The sequence below is a fragment of the Symphalangus syndactylus genome, chromosome 7 (assembly GCF_028878055.3).
Source record: "Symphalangus syndactylus isolate Jambi chromosome 7, NHGRI_mSymSyn1-v2.1_pri, whole genome shotgun sequence".
NCBI classification, from domain to species: domain Eukaryota; kingdom Metazoa; phylum Chordata; class Mammalia; order Primates; family Hylobatidae; genus Symphalangus; species Symphalangus syndactylus.
The window spans coordinates 118,691,166-118,711,319 of NC_072429.2; the positions used below are offsets into that span (position 1 = coordinate 118,691,166).

A 20,154-nucleotide genomic window follows, 5' to 3' on the forward strand; every position below is an offset into this window, starting at 1 on the left:
CCTGAATATGAAGAAAGGGAGATTCTGTGCTTCGGTTTTACTCTACCAGCTTTACCAATTTATAATCTTTACAGTTCCCATTTCCTACCTGGTCCTTGGCAAATGAAGCCTAGTCTGGCTCCAAGCACATGGGTTGAAGTATCTTCTGGAATACTTAGATAAACATGATAATTCAGGTGCTCTAAAAAAATCACACAACTAGCTTTCCCTAGAAGAGGAAGCCCTAAGGACTCAAAGTGTCTTCTGGCATCAATGTAGGTTCCTTTCTTTTTTAGCATAAAACATTAATCCTAATGTACTAACCTTCGAGTTTAATAAAATATATCCCCCATAAGGTTGTCAGAAAATGCAGAGTGCCCACTAAAATTTGAATTATAGATACAGTATAATGAATTGTTTTTTTAAAGTAGAAGTAGGTCCCATGAAATATTTGGGTCATACTTTTACTACACAATGGTTTGCTGTTTATCTGCAATTCAAATTTAACTGGGTTTCCTGTCTGGTTTTTCCTTCCTAAACCTGGCAGCCCTACTCTATCACCACCATCTTATGAGAATGTTTTCTGGGTCTATTGGATACCACTCCTTTAATATTTTCCTGGTATCACTGATATCCTCATCTCTGTTACTAGTGGATTCATTGCTGTGTCCTTTCCTTAGCCAATCCTATAGTATGACTTGACTCTTAAGTTTTAGATAATATTCGCAGATGGTAGAACATTTACAGTAAGTAAGCATCATTAACATTTATTCCCAATTAGTTAGCACTCAGCCAAAGGGCAGTAATAAAGCACATAAGATAGTCTTTGAGCAACCAAAATAGATGTCATAAATTCCATGCCCAAAATGCTCATTTTCTTTCTTCATAGATGTTCATATCAGGCTTTTGCTCAAAATATTTTAAATCCTAAATACTGACTACTTAGCAGACCATGGGCAGAACAGAAACAGCAGATTAGGGGAACTGCTTGAGTTTAGGAACAAGGACAACAGGTGCATATCACAGCAGGACAGGGGAAGGAGATAGGAGAATGAGAAACAGACCCTAGGAAGTTCTGGAACCACTGGTTGCAGAGTACATAGCTCTGGCCGTTTATGTGGTCTCTGAAGGTACCACTGTGGCAACATTTTGTGCCATGGAGCCGCAAGCTAGCACTCAGCTCGAGGGTGTATTGGGACAATATTGGTATTAGTAACAGATACCTGAATAAGCTCACTAAAGCACAGGGAATGTATCGATTCATATAATTTAAACCCAGGTTAGGTGGCTTCATGAACTGTTGAATTCAGGTGCTCAAACAGGGTTGTTTGTAATCTCTCTGTCTCTCTCTTTTATCTCTATCTCTTTATCTATCTGGTCCACTTTCCTCTGTGTTGTATTTCTTTTCAGGCAGGTTCTTCCTTTATGATGGCAAGATTGGCTAGTAGTAGCTCAAGACGCATATATACATATATATATTATATATATAAAAATATATATAATATATATATTTTAAGACGGAGTTTCACTCTTGTTGCCTAGGCTGGAGTGCAATGGCACGATCTCAGCTCACTGCAACCTCCACCTCCCAGGTTCAAGCGATTCTCCTGCCTCAGCCTCTTGAGTAGCTGGGATTACAAGCACCTGCTACCACACCTGGCTAATTTTTGTATTTTTTAGTAGAGATGGGTTTTCACCATGTTGGCCAGGGTGGTCTCAAACTCCTGACCTCAAGCGATCCTCTTGCCTTGGCATCCCAAAGTGCTGGGATTACAGATGTGAGCCACCACACCCTGATGTTTGTCTCTAGTGCCTAGAAGTACCTAACAGGCAGGTAGTAGACATTCATTAATATTTGTTATATGAATGAATGACTACAAGTAGGGTGGGCCCTGAACAATTTGTGATAAAGAGGGTGCACTTTGTTTCAGCGCATTTCTAGGGTTTTTGTTTGCTGGTTGAAACAATAACCCCCACTGGCGAGAGAAAAAGCAGGGAGTGAGGCGGAGTAGGAGATGGAGAGCTTTTCTCACTCTCAGGAGTGGCAGGAGGGTTCTGGGTTGGCTGTGATTGTTTCACCCTCCTATTTACCTCTGTCGTCTAGATCAGAGGCTGGAGTCACTTTCTGGAGCCTTTGAGCTCTGACAGTATGGAAATCACCAAGTGAGCTAAAGATATTCAATGACACTCTCATGCCTTTAGAACTTCTGTTATGTTATTACTCTCTGGGATTGGTTTAATAATTTGTGCTGTCATCAAAATTTCCAAAGTAATTGCTAATTTTTCTTTCAGGCTCAGGCTGCATGAAGAAAAGGTTATTAAAGATAGACGTCATCATCTCAAGACCTACCCAAACTGTTTTGTCGCAAAAGAACTGATTGACTGGCTGATTGAACACAAAGAGGCTTCTGACAGAGAGACGGCAATTAAACTCATGCAGAAATTAGCAGACCGGGGCATTATTCACCATGGTGAGTGAGGTGACGAGTCAAGGTGACTTGAGAGAAATTGAAGGACTAAATCTTTTCATGAACATACCCACTTAAGAAAGAAAACATTTGCCGGGCGCAGTGGCTCATGCCTGTAATCCCAGCACTTTGGGAGGCCAAGGTGGGCGGATCACCTGAGGTCGGGAGTTCGAGACCAGCCTGACCAACATGGAGAAACCCCATCTCTACTAAAAATTACAAAATTAGCTGGGCATGGTGGCTTATGCCTGTAATCCCAGCTACTTGGGAGGCTGAGGCAGGAGAATCACTTGAACCTGGGAGGTGGAGGTTTCGGTGAGCTGAGATCACACCATTGCACTCCAGCCTGGGCAACAAGAACAAAACTCCAACTAAAAAAAAAAAAAAAAAAGAAAAAAAAATTTTGCTTTATTTTATCTCCAGTGTAGCTCTCTGATTGCATTTTCTTCCTCCCTGTAAGAGGCATTTGGGTTCTTTCTTTCTTTCTTTCCTTTTTTTTTTTTTTTTTTGTATTTTTAGTAGAGACTGGGTTTCACCCTATTGGTCAGGCTGGTCTCGAACTCCTGACTTTGGGTGATCTGCCCGCCTCAGCCTCCCAAAGTGCTGGGATTACAGGCGTGAGCCACTGTGCCCAGCCGGCATTTGGGTTATTTCTATGTATACTGCTTTATACCTGTCTGTATATGCATCTTTAAGGAATGCATCATATTGTTTTAAAAGTTTTCTATCATTATAGAAGTGCATATTTATTCTTTTGCAACTTGATCAACACACTGTGAGCTTCATCCACGTTGATAGTATATGTCTTATTTGTTATTTTTGCTGTTGCATAATACATATGTATTATTATGCCACTATACATTTTTCAGTGGGCATTTACATGGTTTTGAAGTTTCTGCTGTTACTCTCAGTGGGTTCAATGAAGATTCACCAACATGTCTTCTTGAAATCTCTCATCCTGGCCTCAACCTTTGCACATGCCATTGTTCTCTTGGAAAACCCTTTCCCCTCATTTTTTGCCCAATTTCGATTCATTCTTTTTTTTTTTTTTTTTTTGAGACGGAGTCTCGCTCTGTCCCCTAGGCTGGAGTGCAGTGGCACGATCTCGGCTCACTGCAACCTCTGCCTCCCGGGTTCACGCCATTCTCCTGCCTCAGCCTCTCCCAGTAGCTGGAACTACAGGCGCCCGCCACCACGCCCGGCTAATTTTTTGTATTTTTAGTAGAGGCGGGGTTTCACCATGGTCTCGATCTCCTGACCTCGTGATCCGCCCGCCTCGGCCTCCCAAAGTGCTGGGATTACAAGCGTGAGCCACCGCGCCCGGCCAATTTCGATTCATTCTTCAGGTCTCCACTCACATGCAAACTCTTCAGGGAAGCTTTCTTTTTCGAAAGTTGGGTCACTGTGTTCCTGGAGCACTGGGTACTCTTCCTTTGGGCTCCCATTGCACTCTCTCCTTACCTCTGTAGCCTTATCATACCATATTTCAATTACAGTTGACATTTCTCCTTACCTCACTAGATTTCACATTCTTTGAGGCTGATGCATGCCCCAATATGCTTTAGAAGAATTTGTGGATTGCATGATGAATTGAATGATGTGAACTTCCTAAAGATGATGATGATGATGATGATGATGATTATGGTGATGGTGATGGTGATAATAATAGCTAAAAATACTGAGGACTTACTGTGTACCAAGTACTATGTAACTATTTTACAAGTATTAGCTCATATGGTAGATACTTGCATGCATGAAGAATTTGGTAGTGAAATAATTCTTAATTAGCATCATACTTCACTTGAGTAATTCAATAAGAGTGATTTTTTTTTCTCATTTGCTTCTCTGTGCATATTGTGTTTCAGTGTGTGATGAGCATAAGGAATTCAAGGATGTCAAACTCTTCTACCGCTTTAGAAAGGATGACGGCACCTTCCCATTGGATAACGAAGTGAAGGCCTTTATGAGAGGACAGAGGCTATATGAAAAGTATGTTCCACATGAAATCCTCCCTGTAATCTTGACTTGTAGAGAGAAGCAGAACTGTGCCAGTCTCATTATGTTGATTTCAGCGTGGCTCTTCTATGTGGGCTGGTTACATAACTGTTCTTTTCCATATGAGAAAACTATCAAGCATTCGCTTTCTCTTTGCCAGAAAATAAGTCAATTTCATAAGGTTCTTAATAAAGAATTTACTTAAATCTTATTTTCTGTATTTAAGTCGATTCTACAAAGCTCTAGAACTTTTGTTTACCATCAAATGATGTGGAGGCCCCTTTCCTCTCTTATTTTTATTTTTTATGTTTTGGCACTGAGTCTCACTCTGTTGCCAAGGCTGGAGTGCAGTGGCATGATCTCGGCTCACTGCAACCTCCGCCTTCTGGGTTCAAGTGATTCTCATGCCTCAGCCTCCTGAGTAGCTGGGACTACAGGCGTGAGCCACCACACCTGGCTAATTTATGTATTTGTAGTAGAGACAGGGTTTCACCATGTTGGCCAGGCTTTTCTCAAACTCCTGACCTCAGGTGGTCTACCCACCTCGGCCTCCCAAAGTGCTAGCATTGCAGGTGTGAGCCACCATGCTTGGCCCCCTTTTTTCTTTTAAATACTGTTGTTGTGTTAATTGGAGATTCAGGCTTGTAAGTGACTAGAGAAGCAGCATCGAGAGCAGGGGAATTGGTCAGGCCAGGAGATGAGTAGTGAGAGAACTTCAGGTTGCAGGATGTCTATGAGGAACAAGTTTCAGCTCTTTCAAGAGATAAGTATAGTGTAGCACAGGAGTATTTGGCTGGTGGGTCTCGAATCTTCTGAGTCGCCATCTCTGGGTTGATGTGCTACTTCTGTGGCCTCTTTACCATCCTGCCTTCCTCATTTAGTTTTCCAGGGCAACCATTAGAAAAAGAGGAGCAGAAGCAATGGCACCTCCTTTGTAACCCTGGCTGCATTACAAGACTTGAGGGAATTGAAAAATACATATTTATCAGCCAGGCGTGGTGGCTTATGCCTGTAATCCTAGCACTTTGGGAGGCCGAGGTGGGTGGATCACTTGAGGTCAGGGGTTTGAAACCAGCCTGGCCAACATGGTGAAAGCCCGTCTCCACTAAAAATACAAAAATTAGCCCGCCATGGTGGTGAGCGCCTGTCATCCCAGCTACCCGGTAGGCTAGGTACGAGAATGGCTTGAACCGAGGAGGCAGCGGCTGCAGTGAACCAGGATCACGTTACTGCACTCCAACCTGGGTGACAGAGTGAGACACCATCTCAAAACTAAAACAAAAACAAAACATATTTGTCACATAAAAGAGCCTGTTCTACAATGGGTGGTGGTAAGGGTCTGGGTGGGTGTCTGAGTGGTCAGATTAATTGGCATGATAGTTAAAAGCCAGACAGAATTTGAAGTGTAGCCCTGTCACCTTACCTTTGTAAAGCTCAGTATCCTCATTAGTGACATGACAGCAGCAATAGAACCTATCTCCTAGTGCTGTTGTGGGAATTAAAAGGATAACTGTGTCAAGTGCTTAAGTATTTAGCTCAGGGTCTCTGGTTTGTAGTAAGACCTCACAGATGATAGCCATTCCAAATATGAGCACAGTACTGATGGCCACCCTTGACTATGTCCTTCCTGTGTTATGCGCTCTGTCCCAGTTCTTGTCTCCGTTTCTTGAGGTGGTATGGTCACCATTTGATGTCCTAATTTGTACTTAGTCTATTATCCCTTGCTTTCTATATCGAAATGGAGAAACTCTCTCATCTTTCTGACTCATATGAATTTGAATGGAAGGGATCTATCAGTACCTCCTTTTGTTTACTTGAGCATGTGCATTTGTTTTGTTGCTACTTTCTTTTAATTTCTTAGTTCCTTTTGTAAAATTCTAGCAGATGTTGGGTATTTCAATTATGATGATGTTCCTTTCAAACAATGATTCTATGTTGGCCAAAACATGCATGCATGGATGAAGGCCAGTGGATTCTGTAACACTTTTCCATTTTTTTAATTAAAAAAGATTAACATTATTATTATTTTTTTTTATAAAGTCAGGATCTCGCTCTGTCCCCCAGGCTGGAGTGCAGTGGCATTATCATAGCTCACTGTATGTAACCTTCAATTTCTGGGCTCAAGTGATCCTCCTGCCTCAGCCTCCCAAGTAGCTGGGAGTGCAGACTTATGCTACCATGTCCAGCAATTTTTTTTTTAACTTTATGTAGAGTCAGGGTCTCCTTATGTTGTTCAGGCTGATATCAAACTCCTGTCCTCAAGTGATCCTCTTGCCTTGGCCTCTCAAAGCATTGGGACTACAGCCATGAGCTACTGCACCTATAACACTCTTCTCTAGCTACAGCTTATCTCTTGGGATCTGCATAACCACACTGTGGGGCAGGGATCAGCTATAATTGAAAATGTCTGGCAGAGAACTGTTATTGCTTAATGGGATAGTTATGATGGCAAGATAATAATAAGAAGAGTTAAAGTTGCTCACACCTTCTAGAAAGCAGACTCACTCCAGCCTCATGTTCTGTTGCATCTCCCTTCCATCCTCCGGGCCAGTCACACAGCACTGTGTATCTCTGAGCATCTTCTTTCCCTTCAGGAGATGCATTAATGCATTAATTATTCAACAAATATAGATTGAGCTATAGACACTAGAAATGCTAAAGACACTAGAAATGCCTGTAGCAAAGCACCTGCCTTCATGAGCTTGCACTTCAGTTAAAGAGGCAGACATTAAAGGCACAGACACATGAAAACCACGGTAAGAATTGGTGATTTTAAGTGTAATGGGAGGCCGTTGGAGAGGAGAGAGTGGGAAAGTGGCAATCTGATATACTTTTTGCATGTGCTGTTCCCTCTGCCTAGAGGACTCATGCCGCTCCCACCCCTTTCCCTAAATCACTGACTCCTGTGGCTTCCCGTTAATTGTGAAGGTGGCTGAAGTAATATGTGGGTGGCTCATGCCTGTAATCCCAGCACCTTGGGAGGCTGAGGTGGGCAGATACCAGAGGGCAGGAGTTCGAGACCAGCCTGGCCAACATGGCAAAACCCTATCTCTACTAAAAATATAAAAATTAGCTCGGTGTGGTGGCTGGCACCTGTAATCCCAGCTACTTGGGAGGCTGAGGCAGGAGAATCGCTTGAACCTCCCAAGTTCAAGCTCCCTTTCTTTGAGACAGAGCAAGACTCTGTCTCAAAGAAACACACACACACACACACACACACACACACAAAACAAAACAATGTTTATTATTTGTAAGTTAAGCTTCTTTTTTTTTTTTTTTTGAGACAGAGTCTCGCTCTGTCGCCCAGGCTGGAGTGCAGTGGCGCAATCTCGGCTCACTGCAAGCTCCGCTTAAGGCACTTCCTTTAGATTATTTTACCTAAGCTTCTTTTTAAAATAGGTGGAGCATTACTTTACTGGCCCATTTTCAGAGGAAGCATCTGCGATCCAATGCATTTAAGTAATTTACGTGTGATGTTGACACAGTTTGCGAGGGACGGGGTGAGACATGAACCTGGGGTGGCCGGTGTTGGGGCTGCTGCTGTCTCAGCAGCTCTGAGGGGGTGGGCGTATTGTCAGTATTTCTTTTTGGCTCTTTTCTTGCATGTTTGTTCTGTGTTATAAATAGGACTTTGTGAAACTTTGTGGTTTCTGACTGAGGTTTTGCTGAACCATGTTGATTTTTGGGAACCCTGGCTTTCTTTTTTATTTTTATTTTTATTTATAAGAATCTCACTCTGTCACCCAGGCTAAAGTGCTGTGGCATGATCTCGGCTCACTGCAACCTCCACCTCCTAGGTTCAAGCGATTCTCGTGCCTCCGCCTCCCAAGTAGCTGGGACTACAGGCGTGTGCCACCATACCTGGTTGATTTTTTGTATTTTTAATAGAGATGGGATTTTAACTTGTTGGCCAGGCTAATCTCAAACTCCTGGCCTCAAGTGATCTGTCCGCCTCAGACTCCCAAAGTGTTGGGATTATAGGCATGAGCCACTGCACCCGGCCTGGGTACCCTGGCTTTCTAACCCACAGTGGTGTTTCTCAGTCTGCTCGTTGGTAGGATAAACCCAGGTCTCAAAACTACAATTTCAGTAACTCTGCTGGCTCTTAGTATGTATGTCACTCTAGTTACCTTACTTGAGACACACTGGAACAAATGCTAATGAAGAAACAAGAAGCTGGCCCTTTGAAGTTGCCCCAGTGTGAGTGAGGAAAGCTTTAGAGGAACTGGAGGCGTGGATCGTCCTGCATAATGAGTGGCAATGGCTGTAGGCTCTGGAGTCACACAGCCTGGGTCTTCCATCCCAGCTTCACAACTTGCTTGCTTTGTGACCTTCAGCAGGCTGCCTAAATCCCTCTGATCTGCAGTCTACCATGGAGATAAGGCTGGGACCCACTGCTGGAAAAGGCCGTTGGGAGGACTGACCGAGATCCATCTTACAGTGCTGAGCACACTGCTTGACATGGACTGAGAGCCTAGGAAATGTTAGCTGTTATTAGAGTAGTAAATAATAATATAAATATGTGACACCTATTCTTCTTGTTTTCTCAAATTATTTTAAGATGCAGCTTTGCATAGCAGATAACAGCCCAGGAACCCAGCTACCTGGGTGTGAATCTTGGCTCCATGCCTTGGGGCAAGTGGCTTTATCTTTCTATGTCTCCATTTGCCTATCTAGTAAATGGAGATACTGACCTTGCTGACCTCATAGACTTGTTGTGGGGGTAAAATGGACTAAGGGGTATGCACACAGGACAGGGCCCGCATCAGATATGAGTGTATGCTATTGCTCACCTCCTGCTGCCAGCTTTGGGGGAGTATGAGAAAGAGGGTGTGTGCTTATGGATTGATGCCCTGATGTTGTCATTTTGAGGAATTCATCTAAGTGCATTCAGGGCACAATACACTTTTCATCAACAAGCTCTAAGCTCTGTTGAGTCTTCATTATGGCCAGCAAATGGACTGAGGATGCAAAGAATAAGGCATAGCATTTTGTCTCTTCGGGAGGTGCTTACAGCTCTCCACTTAATTTTGCATGGGCACAAGTACCCAAGACACTCAACACATGAACATAAGTCACATTTTCCCAAACAGTACAATTTTTACTTCTCAAAGGAAACCTTTATAAGCAGGATAGTACCCATAACTTAAAAGAACAATGTAGAATCTATATGCGGCCTTAAGATGGTAGAAAGTGTTTTTTTTGTTTGTTTGTTTTTTTTTTTTGAGACGGAGTCTCGCTCTGTCACCCAGGCTGGAGTGCAGTGGCGCAATCTCGGCTCACTGCAAGCTCTGCCTCCCGGGTTCACGCCATTCTCCTGCCTCAGCCTCTCCGAGTAGCTGGGACTACAGGCGCCCGCCACCACGCCTGGCTGATTTTTTGTATTTTTATAGAGACGGGGTTTCACCGTGGTCTCAATCTCCTGACCTCGTGATCCGCCCGCCTCGGCCTCCCAAAGTGCTGGGATTACAAGCGTGAGCCACCGCGCCCGGCGTTAGAAAGTGTTTTGAGTGCATGTTCCCCACCGCAAAACTTGATTGGCAAAATAGATTTCTTCAAGAAAAAAGCTGGCCAGGCACGGTGGCTCACACCTGTAAACTCAGCACTTTGGGAGGCCGAGGCAGGCAGATCACTTCAGGTCAGGAGTTCAAGACCAGCCTGGCCAACAGGGTGAAACCCTGTGTCTACTAAAAATACAAAAAGTACCCAGGCGTGGTGGCATGCACCTGTAATCCCAGCTACTCAGGAGGCTGAGACAGAAAAATTGCTTGAACCCAGGAGGCAGAGGTTGCAGTGAGCTGAGATCGTGCCACTGTACTCTAGCCTGGGCAGCAGAGCAAGACTCCATCTCAAAAAAAAAAAAAAAAAAAGACAAAAGTTGAATTCAGGTTTATCAAGTTCTCTGTATAGTAACAAATAAAATCAGCTATAAAAGAGAGTGTGCGTTTGAGGTACAATTTGGTCTTTCCTTACTAAACCCAGTAGTTGAAATATATATTTTAAACTAACCTTGATTTCATCTTCAGACTTAGAAGAGACTTCTTAATTTTAATTTAACCTCGGTCTTGGAGGAACTAAATCCCCTCTTAATCTGGTTCATAGACACATTAGTCTAGGTTGTTTTTTTTTTTTTTTTTTTTTTTTTAAATCCAAAGGGCCTTGATTTTCTCAGCAGCAGGAGTTTCTATCTCCAGCTACTATTAGTCTCTTTATCCTGCTTAGGAGTTTAGACCTGATTGAAGAATTGGCTTAACATGCCCGTATGCCATTAGATGTCTATTGAATTCCCTGCTTCCTTCAATTTCTCTTCCACAGGACCAAAGAGAAATAAAAGGGAGAAAGTATATCCAAAGAGTCAAAGCCCTTCTGTGTGTTTTATCTTATCAGAAGTTTCTCTACCCTGTGTGTTAGGATCTTTCTCCTGTTCTCTCCCAGTGCCTGGGACAATAAATATTTGTTGAATGAACAAAGGGCTCTACATGTTGTGATTGCTATGAGCTTCTGAGCCTGTACCATGAGCTCCACAGAGCTTGCTTTTAATAACAAGCGACAATAGCCAGAGATTCACCTTGTCTGGCCTCTTTAGAGCCCACAAACCATCATATACATTAATTTGTTTGATCCTCTGTACAACTCTGTGAGTTATACCCAGCAGGCATAATTATTCCCATTATAAAAATGGGGGACATGAGCTATGGAGAGAGGTTTAATGACTGAGATAGACCCTAGGTATGGAACTGGAGTGAAAAACAAACAAAAAAAGTCTTCAAGCTTTTGTCTCCATCTTGTTCTATTTCCAGTATAGAGGTGTTTTTCAGGTGACCAGCCTGGGCAACATAGTGAGACTGTTTCTATTAATTTTAAAATAAGGCCAGGCGTAGCGGCCCACAACTATTATCCCAGCACTTCGGGAGGCCAAGGTGGGCAGATCACTTTACATCAGGAGTTTGAGACCAGCCTGGCTAACATGGTGAAACCCCATCTCTACTAAAACTACAAAAATTAGCTGGGCGTGGTGGTGGGCACCTGTAGTCCCAGCTACTTGGGAGGCTGGGGTGGGAGAATCACTTGAACCCGGGAGGCAGAGGTTGCAGTGAGCTGAGATTACACCACTGCACTCCAGCCTGGGTGATAGAGTGAGACTCTGTCTAAAAAAATAATATAAATAAATAAAATAGGGCCGGGCGCGGTGGCTCAAGCCTGTAATCCCAGCACTTTGGGAGGCCGAGGCGGGCGGATCACGAGGTCAGGAGATCGAGACCATCCTGGCTAACACAGTGAAACCCCGTCTCTACTAAAAATACAAAAAAAATTAGCCGGGCGTGGTGGCGGGCGCCTGTAGTCCCAGCTACTCAGAGAGGCTGAGGCAGGAGAATGGCGTGAACCCGGGAGGCGGAGCTTGCAGTGAGCCGAGATCGCGCCACTGCACTCCAGCCTGGGCGACAGGGCAAGACTCCGTCTCAAAAATAAATAAATAAATAAATAAATAAATAAATAAATAAATAAAATAAAGTAATTATTTAAAAAGAAATGTTTCTTAAACTGAGATCCTGAGTTTTACACATTGCAAACTGGAAGAAAAATATTTTCTCACGCCTATAATCCCAGCACTTTGGGACCAAGGCTGAGGTGGGCGGATCACGAGGTCAGGAATTCAAGACCTGCCTGACCAATATGGTGAAACCCAGTCTCTACTAAAAATACGAAAATTAGCCAGGCATGGTGGTGGCATGTGCCTGTAGTCCCAGCTACTTGGGAGGCTGAGGCAGGAGAATCGCTTGAACCCGGGAGGCAGAGGTTGCAGTGACCCATGATTGCGCCACTGCACTCCAGCCTGGGTGACAGAGCAAGACGGTCTCAAAACATTTACATATTTTCTAATATATGCATAGATATGCACTTTCTCAGTTTACTTGTGCTGCCCTAGTGGTTACATATAACTTTAGAATGAATGTTCCCGGCCTTCTTGGTTTATTTGAAGAATGTCCTAAGATTGCAATGTGAGTGGGCTAAAAGTTGTTACCTTTTGTAACTTTTTGTTTGTGTAAGCAGAGATGTTTACACTATGTAACTAATGTCAAGAACTGTTAGGAGTCTGAGATTTTTACCCTACTTGCAAGCTCACAAGTTTGCTGCCACCATTTTGTGGATACTGGCAGAAAACAGAAGACCTCTGGACAAAGACAGCTCATTACTCTCAGAAAGAGCAACAGCCAGAGTATCATCAATTTTAAAGAATCAGTTTCCAAGCCATAGTTCTTGCAAAACAGCACAGTGAGGGTCAGGTGATACCTGCACATGCAGTGGGCTGTGTGACAGCAGAGGAACCCTAAGCTTCAGGAACCTGAGTATTTTTTAATGGTCTTCAAGCAAACTTGCCCTCTGTCTGAGATAAGGAAAATGTTATCTTCATTATGCTGGCAGAAAACAAATCTGCCCTTTTGCTCCAGAAAGAAATACTACCTTCATCTTTTAGGTCTGTTCACTGTGCAAACATTCTTGAAAAGTTAGTCTGGAACAAAAGCTCTTAGTGCTTCTGCTTATAAGACATAAAGAAATCTGAGAGACACATAAAGAATCATCTCCCAACAACTACAACAAAATGTACAAGTAAATTGGATTCCGTAGCTGATCATTGGGGTTGCCGTAATTATCCTCACCAATCCTTTTATTTATTTATTTTTTGTGTAATCAAGACTACCTTATAGGTTTCTCTGTTTTACTTTTATAAATAAATGTCATAAACATGAAATTTGAAAATGGATTATATGAAAGATTTCAGAAAAGAAGTTAGTTTTAAAAGTTTTAAACCTATGCTAATTTTAAAGGGCCATCATCTCTTCCCATAGGGTATTTAATAACTTTAGAACAAAATTTAAGTGGTTTTATTGTTCATGTGCAGCTTAGAGCCATGGGAAATTTTTCACCTAGAAATACATGTTTGTTAGATGCTCCTAAAATCTTTATCTTTCTTTTTTCAATTTTTTTTTAATTGAGACAGAATCTTGCTCTGTTGCTCAGGCTGGAGTGCAGTGGCACAATCTTGGCTCATTGCAACCTCTGCCACCTGGGTTCAAGTGATTGTCTTGCCTCAGCCACCCCAGAAGCGGGGATTACAGGTGTGCATTACCACACCTGGCTAATGTTTTATTTTTAGTAGAGAGCGTTTTGCCAGGTTGGCCAGGTTGGTCTCAAAGTCCTGGCCTCAAGTGATCTGCCTGCCTCAGCCTCCCAAATTGTTGGGATTACAGGTGTGAGCCACCACACCCAGCCTGCCTGCCTGCCTGCCTTCTTTCCTTCCTTCCTCCTTTCCTCCCTCCCTCCCTCCCTCTCCCTTTCTCACTCCCTCCCTCCCCCCCTTCTCTGTTTGTCTTTCTCTTCTTTCTTTCTTTCTTTTTCTTTCTTTTCATTGTGTTCTTTCTTGCTCTCTCTCTCTCTCTCTGTGTGTGTGTGTGTTTCTCTAATTTCTTTATAGGAAGCCATGCAAAGTTGTCTAGCCTGACAGGTTATTCAGATGCTTTGTAATTTGCCCATCAGGGGTCTTGGGGACTGAAGAGACTCCATAAAGCAAACTCAGTGTTTTATAATTCTGAATTTCAGCAAAAGTTTTATACTGTATAATTTCTCTATGTAAACAATGCCTTATAAATTATAAGTGTCATTTAAAGTATCTCAAAGAGTGTGCTTGCATGTTGGAAATAACCAGCCCTAGGTCAACTTTGTTGGCTCGCTCATCTTCTATAGCAGCAAGCTTGGTCTGCCAGGGAAGGGCCATCTCAGGAGGCAGCCTCATGTCTAGTTTCATCCAGGTAGCTGAGCTCAGTCCTCTTTCCTGGGAATAGAACAACTAGTCAGTGTCTGCATATTTGGTTATACCAAGGGACCAGTGGTAAAATGCATGTGTGAACACAGAGCTATTGGAAAACAAGTGGTGGGAGGCAATCTCTTCACATCTATTAGTATGGCTTTTTTTGTTTTTGAGACAGAGTCTCGTTCTGTCACCCAGGCTGGAGTGCATTGGTGCGATCTCAACTCACTGCAAACTCTACCTCCTGGGTTCAAGTGATTCTCTTGCCTCAGCCTCCCAAATAGCTGGGAGTATAAGCATGTGCCATCATGCCCGGTTTTAGTAGACGTGGGGTTTTGCCATGTTGGCCAGGTTGATCTTGAAATCCTGACCTCAAGTGATCCGCCCGACTCAGCCTCCCAAAGTGCTGGAACTACAGGTGTGAGCCACCACACCCGGCCAGTATGGCTATTATTTTAAACAACAACAAAAAAACAAACAAATTTGTGTTGGTGAGTAAGTGGAGAAATTAGAACCCTTGTGCATTGCTGGTGGGAATGTAAGATGGTGCAGCAGTTATGACAAATGGTATAGAAGTGTCTTAAAAAAGTAAACATGTAATTACCAGGCCAGGCGCGGTGGCTCACACCTGTAATCCCAGCACTTTGGGAGGCCGAGGCGGGCGGAGCACCTGAGATTGGGAGTTCGAGACCAGCCTGACCAACATGGAGAAACTCTGTTTCTACTAAAAATTCAAAATTATCCAAGCTTGGTGGTGCATGCCTGTAATCCCAGCTACTTGGGAGGCTGAGGCAGGAGAATCGCTTGAATGCAGGAGGTGGAGGTTGCAGTGAGCCAAGATGGCGCCATTACACTCCAGCCTGGGCAACAAGAGCGAAACTCCATCTCAAACAAAACAAAACCAAGCAAAAAAACCATGTAATTACCATGATCCAGCAATCCTACTTTTGGGTATGCACCCAAAAGTAGAAAAGCAGGATCTTGAAGAGATATTGGCACACCCATATTTCTAAGCAGCATTATTCAGAATAGCCAAAAAGTGGAAGTAACCCAAGTGTTCACTGAATGAATGAATAAACAAAATGTGATAGCCACATATAATGGAATATTATTCAGCCTTAAAAAGGAAAAATATGGCCAGGCACAGTGGCTCACGCCTGTCATCCCTGCACTTTGGGAGGCCGAGGAGGGTGGATAACCTGAGGTCAGGAGTTTGAGACCAGCCTGGCCAACTTGGCAAAACCTCATCTCTACTGAAAATACAAAAATTAGTCGGGCGTGGTGGTGGGTGCCTGTAATCTCAGCTACTCGAGAGGCTGAGGCAGGACAATCACTTGAACCCAGGAGGCGGAGGTTGCAGTGAGCCAAAATCACGCCATTGCACTCCAGCCTGGGTGATGAGTGAAACTCTGTCTCAAATTAAAAATAACAATAGTAATTTAAAAAGAAGAAAAATTATTCTGACATGATTCACAACAGGGATGGACCTTGAAGACATTATGCTAGGTGGAATGAGCTCATCACAAAAGGGATAAATATTATATGATCTCACTTATGTGAGGCACCTGGAACAGTTAATTCATACAGATGGAAAGTAGAATGGTGGTTCCTAGGAGCAGGGGAAAGGAGGGAATAGGGATTCATTGTTTAATGGGTATAGAGGTACAGTTTAGGAAGATGAAAAAGTTACGGAGAGGGATGGTGCTGATGGTTGTACACTGCTATGAATGTACTTAGTGCTACTGAACTTAAAAATGGTTAAAATGGGGCTGGGCACGGTGGCAGATGCCTGTAATCCCAGCACTTTGGGAGGCTGAGGTGGGTGGATCACCTGAGGTCAGGAGTTCAAGACCAGCCTGACCAACATGGTGAAACCCCATCTCTACTAAATACAAAAAATTAGGGCTGGGCGCGGTGGCTCATGCCTGTAATCCCAGCACTTTGGGAGGCTGAGACGGGTGGATCACAAGGCCAGGAGATCGAGACCATCCTGGCTAACACGGTGAAACCCCGTCTCTACTAAAAAATAGAGAAAATTAGCCGGGCGTAGTGGTGGGCACCTGTAGTCCCAGCTACTCCGGAGGCTGAGGCAGGAGAATGGCATGAATCCGGGAGGCGGAGCTTGCAGTGAGCCGAAATCGCACCACAGCACTCCAGGCTGGGCCACAGAGTGAGACTCTGCCTCAAAAAAAAAAAAAAAAATTAGCCGGGCATGGTGGCATATGCTTGTAATCCCAGTTTCTTGGGAGGCTGAGGCAGGAGAATCACTTGAACCTGGGAGGCAGAGATTGCAGTGAGCAGAGGTCGCACCATTGCACTCACTCCAGCCTGGACAACAAGAGCAAATCTCCATCTCAAAAACAAAACAAAACAAAAAAAAACGTTAAGATGGTAAATTTTATGTTGTGTATATTTTACCACAATAAAAAATAAAGTAAATCAATATTTTTAAAACACACAAAAAGGTAGGGAGTGGGGAACAGACAGGCTTATCTTATCAGTGTACTGGCAAGCAAGAGAACGCCAAAATGATATCTAAACAGTTGGGGCCAGATGTTTTTGATCGGAGGAGTTGAAGAGATAGCAGAGTAAGCCTGGAGATGTTGATAATGATGAAGGCAGCAAACCCAGGGTGAGTAGCCCTTACTGATGCTTATTGTATACCAAGGACTTTACAAGTATCTTCTAAAAGCTTCATTCTAAACCAAGAAGATAAATATGGTTATTCTCCCTTTGGAAAATAGGGAAATTGAGTCTAGAGAGGTTAGCTAACTTACCTAAATTCACACAGCTGGAAAGGGTGGGAGAGCATCTTCAAACTCTGGTTTCTGGCTCTAGGACCCATGATCTTAACTCTTTTTCCTTCAGTCCCAGGCAGCAACAGTAATGAACCCACTAAATAAAGGTAAATGGGATGCAGCTTAGTCAATTTTTAAATGAGTGAGGGGAAAAGTGTCTGTCACTTGGCTCATGCCAACTTCTTGGGTCTGGTTTTGGAAATCACATCCTTCTTACTGTTTCTTTGTAATGCCACCCTCCCCCTGCTGTAACATATGTGGCAATTTGTTAACATGCAAAACAGGCAGCCAGCCAGCTGTGCTTGCCAGAAGCCATCAGGCCTACATTGTCATCTGCAGATTTCTAGCTCTGGTTTATTATGTAGAAGTGACTTGATTTATTTTTTATCGATTTATTGATTGATTGATTTTTTTGAGACAGAGTCTCATTCTGCCACCCAGGCTGAAGTATGGTGGCATGATCTTGGCTCACTGCAATCTCCACCTCCTGGTGAGTTCAAGCAATTCTCCTGTCTCAGCCTTGTGAGTAGTGGGACTACAGGCATGTGCCACCACGCCTGGCTAATTTTTGTATTTTTAGTAGAGACGGGGTTTCGCGATGTTGTCCAGGCTGGTCACGATCTCCTGACCTCAGGTGATCCACCTGCCTTGGCCTCCCAAAGTGCTGGGATTACAGGCGTGAGCCACTGCGTCCGGCCGTGACTTGATTTAAAGGTAAATATATTGCTATTTGAATGGTGGACTGGACTCATTGATGGTGGAGATTGACTGAGCTGGCTACTTCTGCCAAATTTTCCTAATCCTACGTAATGTCAGGGCTATGAACCAAGTTTCTGTAACATTGATGTTGCTAATCCATCTCTGTAGTAATTTTTCAACTTGATAGAATGGAGAAATCATTTAAGTTTTCTGGAGTTGAAGAAGGATGTGTCAGAGTTCTTATCCTGCCCCTTATTAGCAAGACATTCAGCTTTTCTGAGTCTCTGTTTTTTCATCTGAAAATGGGAAGAAAATGCATACTTTACAGGCATGTTGTGAGGACATGATAAAATCCAGTGGAGGCTCATCTAATGCAGGATATGCTAGGTTTCTAATAAACAACGAAAAATGCAATGCATGTAGTCTGAAGTATTCTTGTGCTACCCAAGCTGCATAAAATTTTAGCACATGCCTTCCTACACTAGAATTGTATTCAGCATGGTGAGATATTCAGCTTGTATGTGGAACATTGCTGTTTGTCCTTCCAGATCCATTCTCCATCCCTTTCCAACCTGCTGTGTCCCCAAGAGGCTGACTTATATGGACGGTTTCACCAGAGTCCACTGCCCTTTGGCTTCCGGTTCAGCTCAGTCAGTGGGAGGCACTAGTAGGAAGTAGGTGGGAGGAAGGAGATTGAGGTCAGTGTATTTAATCCCCTGCTTCCTCCCTGCCATTGAAGGCCACTGTATTAGTCCATTCTCATATTGCTATAATGAACTGCCAGAGATTGGGTAATTTATAAAGAAAAGAGGTTTAATTGACTTACAATTCTGCATGACTAGGGAGGCCTCAGGAAACACAATCATGGCAGAAGGGGAAGCAGGCACATCTTACATGACAGCAGGTGAGGGTGAGAGTGTAGGAGGAACTGTCAAACACTTATACAACCATCAGATCTCGTGAGAACTCACTCACTATCATGAGAACAGCATGGGGGAAACTGCCCCCATGATCCAGTCACTTCCCACCCAGGTCCCTGCCTCGACATGTGGGGATTATGAGGATTACAATTCGAGATGAGTTTGGGTGGGGACGCAGAGCCAAACCACATCAGTCACGGTTACTGTCATGCAGCTGTCCCCTTTGGGCTCTGGAAACTGGTCTCTCTCTACAATCCTGAGGCCTAGAGTTGTTAATGACCACCCCGTTCTGTCAGCCCAGGAGCCACCATCCTTTATAATTTCCCTTAACCCTACCCATAGCTTTGGTAGTTCCTTTATTATAAACTGTCTTTTTTATTTTTATTTTATTATTATTATTATTTTTTGAGACGGAGTCTCATTTTGTTGCCCAGGCTGGAGTGCAGTGGTGCAATCTCGGCTCACTGCAAGCTCCGCCTCCCAGGTTCATGCCATTCTCCTGCCTCAGCCTCCCAAGTAGCTGGGACTACAGGCACCCGCCACTATGCCCGGATGATTTTTTGTATTTTTAGTAGAGACAGGGTTTAACCATGTTGGCCAGGATGGTGTCAATCTCTTGACCTCATGATCTGCCCACCTCAGCCTCCCAAAGTGCTGTGATGACAGGCGTAAGCCACTGCTCCCGGCCTATAATGAATTATTTTGACACCCTTCCTCTCTGCTTCTGTATCACCTTGGGTCCCAGCACAGCAGCCATCTCAACAGGGTGATTGAGTCTTGATGTTTCAGTCTCTCCAGCTGGACTATAAGCTCTCTGAGGTCATGCACCTTGAGGCCTCACACAACTTTGGTATACATACATAGCATATGCCCCATAAATGTTTGTTGAAGAGATGAATAGATAGATGAATGCATGGTAATTCTTAATTAGGAAAGAAATCAATAAGCAGTCCCTTCCTCCTTTTCCTAACCTGAAGAATGTTGAAATTTCAGTAAAACTAGTAGTAGATGTTGATTATTCTAACGTCACTATATTTGTGTTTATTGGTTGTGGGTTCTGATCATAAAAATTCAGAAGATAAGAATAATAATCGTAGTCATCATTTACTGAGGATTTCTATGTTCTAGGCACCTTCCTAAGTGTTTTTTACATATTAGTTCATTTAATCCTTCCTACACCTCTAAGAAGAAAATATTTTCATCACCAATTTACAAATAAGGAAGGTGAATTTGAGATGGGCTAAGTAGATGCTTCCAATACTCCATTTGCTAAAGAGTGATTCTGGCCAGAAGTTGCTCGTGGAAGAGGCTCTTCACTTTCCCACAATTCTGCATTAAAAATAAAAAAGTTAAATTCCTTGCAGTGAACCTATAGAAATTGATGCCATGTTCAGCATGTTTTGAATACAAGAACCCTAGCTGCCACAGAGGGTCAGTTGATTCCATCTGGAAGAGAGACTAAAACTCAGAGTCCTTCCTAGAGGAAA

The 20,154-nt window shown here is 43.4% G+C and overlaps 1 protein-coding gene across 2 annotated transcripts in view; it reads left to right on the forward strand.

Moving 5' to 3' along the window:
* Positions 1–20,154, forward strand: part of DEPTOR (DEP domain containing MTOR interacting protein) — a 193,812-nt gene that overhangs the window by 52,599 nt on the left and 121,059 nt on the right. Inside the window, exons 2-3 of one of the 2 annotated variants that reach the window (XM_055287129.2) lie at positions 2,272–2,450; positions 4,313–4,436. The exons of the other annotated variant lie outside the window; for it this stretch is intronic. Of the exons in view, the coding sequence (XP_055143104.1) occupies positions 2,272–2,450; positions 4,313–4,436 (303 nt within the window). The remainder of the gene's footprint in view (positions 1–2,271; positions 2,451–4,312; positions 4,437–20,154) is intronic. 2 annotated transcript variants of the gene reach the window in all.